This window comes from Centroberyx gerrardi, chromosome 5, assembly GCF_048128805.1.
Source record: "Centroberyx gerrardi isolate f3 chromosome 5, fCenGer3.hap1.cur.20231027, whole genome shotgun sequence".
NCBI classification, from domain to species: Eukaryota; Metazoa; Chordata; class Actinopteri; order Beryciformes; family Berycidae; genus Centroberyx; species Centroberyx gerrardi.
In genome coordinates, this window is record NC_136001.1 from 23608637 (window position 1) to 23620306 (window position 11670).

At 42.3% G+C, this 11670-nt stretch overlaps 1 protein-coding gene across 2 annotated transcripts in view; it reads right to left on the minus strand.

Annotated features, from left to right (window-relative positions):
- The window catches only part of cpne5b (copine Vb), a 113316-nt gene extending 102527 nt beyond the window's left edge, over positions 1-10789 (minus strand). For both annotated transcript variants that reach the window (XM_078283499.1, XM_078283498.1), the window contains exon 1: positions 10530-10789. In XM_078283499.1, the coding sequence (XP_078139625.1) occupies positions 10530-10639 (110 nt within the window). In that variant the 5' untranslated portion in view covers positions 10640-10789. The remainder of the gene's footprint in view (positions 1-10529) is intronic.
- Positions 10790-11670: the final 881 nt, after the last annotated feature.

Sequence of the window (11670 nt, forward strand, 5' to 3'; positions counted from 1 at the left end):
TTGCAACATTTGGAAATTCACACATCTTCAGGAACTTCTCTGTTGCCAGTATGGAAACGTCAAATGGCACATTCAGGCAGAGCTTTGTTGTGTCTGGCACATTGCCAATAGCCCTACGCATAGTACCTGATATTGGTGCTGACCGTAGCAAGTGCAGTAGTGCTTTATATGTGCTTGGGCAGTATGCATATTTGGTGTCTGTGTATAAGCTACAGGCATTGTGTAGAGCGGGACAGATGACAGGGGCAACAGTGACTTTAAATGGCCACTTGGAAATCAGTCTGGGCTTAAAATAAACTTTTTCAGTTTTTTAGTATTAGCATTAGTATTATTTTAACTCTTTCTTTTAGGACCTGTGGAATTATACTGAGAAGCTTTTCAAACTTACTTCTATCCTTCTATGTTCTTCATTCGTCCCCGGGAGTTTAACAGTTTTAATATAATTTCAGGCAATTTCCCTTTTAACGAGATGGCATTTATAGATCATTTTACACAAGCCTGCATGATAATTGTCGATTTTGACAGCTTTCAATGTCAAACGTGGACTATTTACCATTGCCCTTTTTGTCAAATTGGCACCCCAGTGTGACGTAGACTAAGTACCACTCCCTGTCATAGAAAGGTTCGCCAAAATATATCAAGTCACGAAACAAGTAGCTGGTTAGACTCTAGACATATTGCAGATTTGTTGCATATGAATATCCTTGATAAAATATGAGTGTTGAATTTATTCCAAAAAATTGAACTAGTTTGGCTGATAAAAGAGTGATCGTCATCTTTGTTCTGGGCTCACAGAACATCGATCAATCGATCTGTTGGAAAAAACTTTATGCTTTCACAAAAGTAGCTGCTCTGTCGCTAATAAAATGTTACAGAATGCTACTTAAAAGCTACAAAGAGTTACAGGCAACAAAAAACTAAAATCAATGCATCTTTATTATCAAAAGCAAAACAGTCAACAATTAAATCTTCACACTTGATATTTAAAGGCAATATATTGCCGTTGCTTCGCATCCTGTTGTTGTTGCTGTTCCCTGATGCTGCTGGTAAATGTCCTCTGTGCTTCAGGATTCCACTACCTGAAGAGGCATGAATAAACATGCAAACTGTTCCTTAAAAATCTATTTATCTGTTTTCGCATTGTCAGTGCTATTTAGTTTCATGGTGTCTGATGACAACTTGCCCTGTGATGAGTAAATTACCCACTGATCACAGCTGTTGAATTTAGTATAACTCTAACTGCAAACTAAACCGAATTAAACTGGGCCTCTAATCCCTTATTTTACTTTAGCACATGTAATTTTCCAATTAGCTCGCTAACGTTAGCTTTGATTACAACAACTCACTGAAGCTGTCTAAATAAACTAAATCAGATTTATGTACAATTAGCAAATGTATCAATTTTAGTTTCTAACTTGCAACATTATGGTTAAGTGCAACAGAAAACCAAAATAAGTTACAAAAAGTAAAAATAAATACAAAAATACACTGTCAGGCGCTGGCCGATGCACACAGCCATTTTTGATCGCAAAACTTTGACACTGGACGTGTAAATACAGACGAAAGAAAAAACTTTCATATCCATATCTTGACTTTAGCTTTCTTACTCCTTATGAAGCTTATACAGTTAACTGTACTGAGTGTACATATGTACTGAGTACATATGAATTGGAATATATAAACTGTTTGCAGTAATGCCTACAGGCTAATCATGCTTTTCCAAATATAAAATAAAACTGTCTCCCTCAAGCTAAGCTGTCATTAAGCTGTCATTGTGCTGCTGAGGCTTAATGACATATGACATATACGCCTACTATTGGCCCGTAATCGGCGACCTGTCAATCACTGGACAGGCGACCAGTCAATCACTAGGAAAACAATCCCGTTTTATATCCGTTAATGACACAATTATTTTGAAAAACGCCATAAGGACACACATTAGAAGAAGTGAAATTAACTACTGAGACCATAACCTCTTGTTGTGGGTTGTGGTCCCACTGACTTGCATGGAGTTTGAAGTCTTTTTGGAGCCGGCCCCTAGCGGTTGTTAGAGGAATTGCCGCCTGTCGCCACTTCCTTATTGGCTTCAAAATTCATATTTAGCCACATTTAGATGATGCATGTAGCCTACTTTTGAATAGGAGCAACAAAAATGAGGGAGCATGCAAGTTTTTTCCAAAATGAATATAGCCTAAAATTTGACTAGCAGAGTTGCCAGTCAAATTCTGCCAGCACTTCAGCACCACAGAGGCCATCCCCAAACTGAATTGAAATTCATTTTAGCATCTCCTGCATGATTATTAGTCTTTTTAGCTATTTGGGAAAAGAGAGAGAGAGAGAGAGAGAGAGAGAGAGAGAGCTGCTGCATCTACTTCCCAAATCCTTCACCAGCAACTTTTGACTTTGTCTTCCCATGACTTTTCCACTCTTGCCAGTCAGCCAGCCAGCCAGCCTGTCAGCCAGAAAGCAGAGATCAAAGCCCCATTTCAGCCTCTCCGCCACTAAAGCCAGCATGAAAGTGAACCATCATTAACACTCTCAGAGAGTGCTCGACTTCTTCCTACAGACTTAACATCACTTATGTTCAGTCATTGTCTACCGCAGCCTAACCAGGGCTACATTCATCTCAAGGAGACTCTCTTGCCAAAGCTTAAGGACTGTAAGATACTGGCTTGATACATGTATGGAGGATGGACGAATACAATGGCTGTGGGAATGAGACAGCTAATTCTCAGGAACAGAGCTGACAGAGCTGATTATAGCCGTTGCCGGTTGAAGACACTGACAACTGAACAGAGTTCCTGTCAGGGCTGAAAGGGATTATGGAGTGTGGGGCGAGGAGTGATGTGAGGTAACATCAGCACCCTTGTAATATCGGTTCAGCAGTTCCATAAAAATGTTAAAAAATTACAAAAGATACATTCATACAACTTAAGATGAACAGTGCTGACATTTTACTACCAATTTACTATCAATACAAAAGGAAGCTCTGCAGTGAAACCTTTCTTAGGGAGAATGCACATTCACAATGTTTTAAGCATGCCCACAGTCCACTTTATTGATTTAGTCAAAGCTCACCTAAGGTGTCAGCGGACCGTATCAAGTTGGTGGGTAGATAGTGATTGATTGTGCCAGAACAGGGAAGGGGGTGCTCCTAAACGTCTCCAAATATCTCTTGTATGCAGACACACAGACATTTCTATACATTTCTATACAGACATGCCTACAATATCGTCACTGTTGAGTGGAAACCTCTTAACTGCAATTTTGGTTATTTCCTATTTTTGCTTAAATTGAAGGATTACATGCTCTTCTATGGGTTGAGAAAATTTCATGACCCTTGGGTTTAGGAAAACCTGTCAAACCCCAAATGGATAAACTGAAAAATACACGGTGGTCCAGCTGAAAACAAAGCTGTTTTTCTTAGTTCCTGCAAATTTTGGAGATACAAAGTTTTCACCTGACAACAGCGATATGTTTGCTGTAGATCCATGCAGTCTTGTAGGCAGAAACACTAAAAACTGATGCACATGCAATATGTATCGCCTCCTAGTTTCATCAGGTCTTTTAATTTGTCACCCAAATGAACTGTGTCTCAGTGGCAGACGGCATCTCTCCAATCCGCCGTAACACAGGGGCATAATCTAGTGACCAGACAGCTGTCTGCTGGCTACCTGCACAGCAGACCAGTGTGAAAGTGGAAAGATAGGCCAAAACAGATCCGGCCTGAACGAGGACCCTCTGACACTCATCTGGCAAGGCAGAAGGGACGAAGGGGAAAGGTTGTGGGCTGCAATCACCAGATTTTATGTGATGGCCCACAAGAGGCCAATTCTGTGGTAGGAGGTGGTAGGAGAGAGAGAGAGAGAGAGAGACCCATCAGTGTTGCAGGTGTTATAGGGCTACGGCCCCTGCTGCTACTCCAACTTAAAAATAACATTGTTCCTTACACAAAGCAAGATACTGGCATCATCTCTCTGTGTCTTAAGAAGTAAACGAATAATGAGTAATATCTGTGTGGCTGCAAGAAGAAAAATTCACTCCTACCAGTGAAGATTGTTGCACTAAAAACCTACGGTATGCAAGCAGGTAGGTGGTTTTCATCAAAAACGGCCTGTGTGTGTGTGTGTGTGTGTGTGTGTGTGTGTTTCAACCTGGTGTATATTGAGCAGCAGTGTCTAATGATGACTTGTGATATGGTGTGGAAGAAAAGGCAGTAGAGGCAGCAGTGAGGTGTCCCCGGCTGCACAAAGCCTTAGGCCATAGATCCTCTCTCTCTCTCTCTCTCTCTCTCTCTCTCTCTCTCTCTCTCTCTCTCTCTCTCTCTCTGATAATTTTCACTTTTCTTGCTCTTTCTCTTGCTTCTGTGACAGTGATGTTAGCTGCAACGCTTTTTCTCTACTCTCATGTAAAAAAAAAAAAAAGATTATTCTTCTTCTTTTTGGCTTCATTTGCATGAGTGTACCTGTGTTGCCAAAGCATGGATATTAATGAGAATGAATGTAAAATGTAAGTAATATAAGTAAAAGAAGGTTCACATACACATACAATGTTTATAGATGTACTTTAACAGAATAAAATGCATCTAGATAAACACTCAAACCCAAAAATACATTTCAGCTGCATTCTGTTTCACTCATGGTTAATATTCATCTTTGTAACTATTAGTCCAGAAATGGTGACATAAATAGACAAAATTTGCAGCAATAAAATCATTCTCTTTATCTGTTACAACTCAGAGGCCCTTGTCACATTTTTTGAGAAATACATATTTCTGAGAGGGAGATATTTAGGACAGTGTGAAAGGAAATGCATCTCATCTTAAATCTCATTTTGTGTTGTTTTGTTTATGTCTTTCTGGCCATGAATTTTTACGGCAAGCATTTTCAATTGCCAAGTTGTCTCCGATTTGTTAATTTGTTAAGTATTAAATCTTTACTGAGATAGGTATTCTGGTGTATTATGATCTTTTTCCAGAGACTTATGGTAGCTAAGTTTAGGGTTTTATTTTTATTTCTTCAAGCCCATTATCAATGTATCTGCTTTTATTTTCTATTCTATATCTATTTTATAAATTTGGTTGCACTGTATATACTTTTGGATTTCACATACTGTGTACAGAAGGCCTTGCCTGCTTTATCATGAAGTGACTGCATTAGCAAATTAAATTTGTATGAGGCATTTATCAACAAGCCCAGCTAGGTGTAGCTGGTAGTGTCTTCAAGTGCAAAGTAGTTATGCTTTCCCTGAGGTCTGGATTTATTTTGAAAGATCATTATTCTTTTTTTTTTTATTATTTACTGTTAGTGCCCATGTTTCATAGAACTGTTGCATGACTGAAAGGACTGAACCTCCCCAGCAGCCCCTGCTCTGCTGGTGATAACAAAACTAAATCATCTGCAAAGAGCAGAAATGTAACGTTATTATCACTCTCTTGCTAGGCTGCTCTCTAGGTTCTTGGTTTCTCTCTCTCAACCTGCCAGTCTACGGATGCTGCATTAATATGCCCCCCTCAATATGTTTCTCATCTGTGTCTGTCTTGTTTACCCCCCCCCCCCCCCTCCCCCCTCACACACACACACACACACACATACTTGCTTTCTCCCTCCGCCTCTGTCTCTCCATACCTAATTCTCCCTAACCAGCTAAAGTCAGTTAGACTTTGGGCAGCATGCCCAGTCCCTTGTGCTAAAAAAGCCCTAATAGGGAGGTTTTAATGACATCCAAATGACTGTGTGTGTGTGTGTGTGTGTGTGTGTGTGTGTGTGTGTGTGCGTGCGTGCGTGCGTGCGTGCGTGTGTGTGTGTGATATGTATTTATTTCTTTATTTCTTTATTTTGGGGGCGGGGGAGAGTGCAGGCAAATTATTTTTCTTGGTTTGCTTAGCTGAGCTCATGTTTTATATACAGCATACACTTCATATGGTACAGTAGCTTTGATGATGCTTGTGGTGCAGTATATTCACACCATAAGTGCACAGACCTAGAGAGATGTAATGCGATGGAGTTCGGGAAATGAGAGTGGTGATGTGCCGTGCTGTTATATTTCTCCCAAGGGCTTCTCTACACTGTGTGAGGAGCTTTCATATCTGTCCCAGATCCGTGAAGGAACCTATCAGATGAAGGAGCCACTATTCTCATAAGCACAAATCTGTATGCAAATTCAGACCATCCACACATTTAGCTGGGGGATTTAATCATAGCAATACATGCAATGCCTGTATTCAGGAAACAAGTCCAGAATTCCCACATCCCCATCGTTACCGAGCTATGCAGCTACTAAAGCAATATGGTTTAGTTCAGGAAAGAATTTCTGATCATCGCTGTACCCATTAGTACCACAAGCCACCAATTACAGTCAAATCTAGCAGCTACAAGATCCATCTTCACCTTATCGAAGTATACAGATTAGGTGTCACTCTCAAGAAAGGCACCAGGCACCCATGGTTTAATTGGATTTTACTGTTCTGCGTTTGATCTGTGTGAACTTTGACCCTGTGCTTGTTGTCAGTCATTGCTCACCCTACCTGACCCCTGATTTCCCATCAGCCCCAGGCCAACAACATACATTACCAAACTGAACTTACACAAGTGGCATGAATGCACTCTTAAAAATGATGTGTCTAGTTAGAGATGTAAGACATCTTTTCTTGCTTGTCAGACCAACTTACATTATTAAATGTAATTCTATAAAAATGAGTTTCTTGGACCAACCGATAATCTAGAGTTCAAGGACCTAAGGGGCCTTAAAGTGAAATAAGGACTCAGCAACTCAGAAGTCTAGTTAGTTAGAGTGTGGCTCTCTTGCTTCAACACCCAGGACAGCCACCATTCTCGCACTGGGTGAGCACATTGATAATCAATAGCATCACTCTCAGCTGCTCCCTACCTGGGCATTTCAGATGCTCTTCCACTGGCTGACCTACTTTTCAGTATAACAGCTGGACAGTCTCTCCCCAGCCTCAGAGTTACTCACTCTCACCAGGGGGAAGACGTCCCATCGCTGGAAGGTCTGGTAAGTGGCCGCACGCCGCGGGATAAGAGTACTACTTTATGTTGTTTGGATTGACTGGACATGTTAGACAGTGGAATGGGAAAAGCACGACTGACTTGGAGTTGCTTGTGAATGGCATTAAAGGAAAACACAAAGGACTGAGCAAAGAGCAGTGGTCAGGCTTTGTGGCTGTAGGACTAATGCCTCTGCTTCCATTTCCTCAGGTCATGTCTCTCACCCTCTCCCTTTTATTTCTCCCCAGGAACCAGGCCGGTGACAGTGTAAACACTAGTTCCAAGAAAAACCTCAGGTTGGATTTTGGTCCCTCTACACTTTCCACCACTTTTTAAACAAACTGCGTTTTTTGCTGAACTGTCAAACGGTGTCACTGTGTGTATTTCTGACACAAGTGTACCTCCTGTTAGCCAAGCTTCCCCCAAAACAGATGACACGTTGTTTTTTAAGATCATACAACGGGAGAAATGTGAACATAGTGAGAACCATATCTGACTGTGGTTGCAAAAAACACCAGTTGGCCATCAAATATTCAATTTATCCAAATGCAAGCAGCAATGCTCCACCACTGAATATTCCCAGCATTGTATAGGAGACATTTTCAATCTCCTTTCTTTCTTTCTGCTGAATATCTACTCTTCTATAAGCTCTCAATGAAAGAAAACAATTCCCATCGGCCCCCCCCACCACATCTCATAGATCCAACACCCACCAACCCCTCTCCGCTGGTTCTGATAATCATAGGTTGTCAGAAGCAGGGGGTGTAGCCTGTGACAGGGGGTATTAGCCCAGATGGAATAGCTATCATCATGGTATGGAGGTTTTGGAGACATGCACATGACAATAGGAGAATAGGAGAATACTGGAGAAGACCCAACAGATTGCTCTTCTTTTATTGAATAGCAATCTGACTCGGCCAACACCTGTACATGGGATTCAAAACCAGCTATTTTTTGAATATTTGTGATGCGTTGAACTGTTAAAAGATTAATTGCACAAATTAGGGAGGACAAATTATGCATATATACTGGAAATGTTGTCATTTTGAATCTGGATCATGACCTTTGCCAGTTTTGCTCTCTACCTATTCACAACTGCATTCTAACTAATAGTGGAAATGCCTGAAAAAAATTATCTTTGAAAAAAATTGTATGCTGGTCTGTTTTATGATTACTCTATGAAGAACCTATTGTTTTGTGTGCTACTGTAGAGTAGGAGCAAAAATTTTAAAAAAAGGATCTTCTTTAAGCATGATTGTCATAAGATTACAAAAACCCCACCCCAAACCTCCCAATAAAGTCTTTGAGAGCATGTTGCCTGTGTATTCCAAATCAATTGTATCGTAATTACTTCACTGGTTTTATTCCAAGTCTGAATTTTGCACATACACCAAATTTATGCTTTTCTAAGGTGATCTCTCTCTCTCTCTCTCTCTCTCTCTCTCTCTCACACACACACACACACACAGAAGGGGAAAGAAGAACATCCCCCTTCCCCTTTCTGTTGATGATCTCTCCATCCCTAATTCCTCTTGCTTCTGCTTCACATATCTGCACCAATACTATGCATTTCTTTCCCTCTCTCCAACACACATATGCACATGTGCACACATGCACACACACACACACACACACACACACACACACACGCACACACACACACACACACACACATTGTCAAGTAAAATCATCTGCAGACATGCAGGGGACCTATAGAAGGGCACCACTGAACACTACCTGAATGGTACCTAACTGCACATAACTGAGGCATGTAATCCCAATCTCCTCATCGTTAGAGTTGCGAATTGTTCCAAAACCATGCAAGCTTTGATTGGGTGAGCAACACTTTGCTAAGCCTCCTCTCTGCCTTTAAACTGATTCTCCACCATCCCCCACCATTTGTGTGTTCCCCAACACAGCCAAACAAGCAAACAGGGGTGTTCATTCAGTAAATCGAAGCATCCCCCTTTCTTGCCGGGGCATGGTTTTAACGTCTGAGCTGTGAGATGTAGCAGTGAGCCTCTCTGAACGTCAGAAGGCCTATCAATAATGCACACACAGCTTGTTATAGCTCAAACTCACTCTGCCTCCATGGCTCACCAACCTAAAACCCAGCATCAAAGACCAGAAAGGAGTGTGTGTGTGTGTGTGTGTGTGTGTGTGTGTGTGTGTGTGTGTGTGTGTGTGTCTGTGTGTGTGTGTGTGTGTGTGTGTGTGTGGTGGTGGTGGGGGGGGGCATGCCGCATGCGAGCAGTGGAGTGCACATGTCTGAGAGAGGAAAGGAGAGGAAGAAGGCGTTGAAAGCTCAGCCTTGACTTTAAAAACGCTCCCTAATAGGAGAGGGAGTGACTGTTTATCCCCTCTGAACAGGCTCTTGAGCGAGATTCATTTGGAGAGGGGAGAATTTTTTTTTTCTGAAGTACTTTTTCAAAAGGAAATACCTTTGTACGGACAGATGATTGAGAATGGGACTAAGATTGAGGTCAGGGACACAGTGAATGTGAATGTGATGTAAAGCTTTAAATCTTTAACATCCCGTACTTTTAAAGAATGCAGGAGGAGCGGGAAAGGCTTTCAGTGCCACTGGTACTGGAAGCATGCAGTGGTTAAGTGAGGGTACAGTATAGGTTTCAACATGAAATGCCTCCCAGTTGAATTGAAAAGATGAGTCTGGTAGCCTACAAATAAAGGCTGATCAATAAATATTGCTTAACTGACTCTGGAGAGAGCATTTTGAATGACATCATTATTTAATTTATCAGCAAAAATAGAGAGGCATTGTACAGATATATGCACAAATACAAACATGCACACAAAGCGCACGCGCGCGCACACACGCACGCACAAACTCCTACATTTTGTATTTGATACCAATTTTATGCATCCAGCATTAGGTCGTTGTGCTTCAGGCATGTTACTATATTATATTACATCAAAATGAGTTTGCCTCATTAACGGGTTTTCCTAATAAGAACACACACATACGCCTCATATTGCCCGCAGATCTTTTCCTTTGGTTCTTGACAAAAAAGCGATGTAAAATGCCTGAAATCTTAAAATAATGTGATATTCTGCCCATCTTTAGATCTGCGGACATCACTGGAGCCATCTGCCCTAGCTTAGATGACGGCACAAATCGGAAATGCACCACATAAATCAAAAGATACGAAGCTTACTGTAACGAGGCTGACTGGAAAAGTTTGCTAAAAGGGGGACCAATTTCATAGCATATGATAAAACCATGCAGATCACAGCCTAGCCTCTGCCCACGCCCTAAACATGAAGCTTCTCGCTAACGCGGTCATACAAGACGAGTTCCATGCGCCTTTTTCCATAAGCGGTCTGGATACGTTGTTTCCATTTAATCTGGATCGTCTTCGTCTACATCTACGGAACAATCCTAACTAAACCCCCACAGAAAGGGTGGGGCAGTCACAACTTTTTGTAGCATGCAGTCGTCACACTCCTAACTTTCCTGGCCGACGGTTGCGCACGCCGGTCACCGCGGACGCAGCAACTCACCTGCAGGACACGGTGATTTCTACTTTGGTGGCGGGGATGTTGCCGGTGATCGGGTCGAACTCGTACACCGATGCCATGTCCTCCAGCTTGTCCATAACGTCCCCCTCCATCAGCTCCAGCGCCAGAGCTCGGGGCGGCTCGGGTCTGATCCGAGAGTCGCACAGCCTGGCCCCGATGGAGCGCGTCGTGTCCCCGGCGACTCCAGAGACCAGATCAGAGACCAGACGGCCTCCGGTCCGACCGGGTGAGGCAGCCACTTCACAAATCTTGGAGATGGTGAGGCAGGGAGGGAGGGAGGGGGGCAATGAGTGGACACCGGACAAAAGCAAAAGCGCGCTTGGCTAACTGTCCATGCAGCGTAAAAAGCGCGGACACTATCTGAGATTACTGTTGCGCCCTCACCGACCGGCAGCACATCACATGGACTGGTGAGCTGCTCTCTGCGCCTTGTCTTCAGTCTCTGCGCACAGCAGACCGTGTGAAGAGAAAGGACCAGATACACTCAAACCCACCCATCCTCCTCCCACACGAAATTACACTCAAGCGTTGGCAACCCTGCCCATGTCCCAGTGCTGCCTGTCACCCTGCAACAGCCTCTGTATCATTCACTGCCTGAGTGTTTGTAAGTCATGGTGAAAATTACGCACTAATATGAAGCGTTTAGAATTGATTGGGGAGTGGTGGGCGAAATGTTGCGTGGGATACTCACTGATGATGAAAAACAATCAGGTTTGCTGTAGGTTGTCCGGTTTAAAGAAATGTATTCTATCCCTTATGTACTTTTTTATAATGTAGGCTACACATTCGAGACTCCAGCTTACTAACTACAGTGCGGATGTAGAGCGCCTTTATTTATTCAGCACCACGGGAATGGACAGCTCCCACTACTATACACACAGAGCAAGCCATTCAGCTCAATGATAAAAAATAAAAAAATAAAAAATAAAAAATAGGAAAACAAGTATTCAGAAATCGCTTTAGCCTAAGCTGAGCGAAATTAGCATTTCAAAGAAAGACAATACCTACTGAGAAATATGTGTACATTGAACCAAGGATGTTAAATCCAAATGAATTTGGCCTCAGTGTTGAAGCTGGAAATATGTCCATAAATGGTTCCATAAATTAAACTGTCTCTCATTTC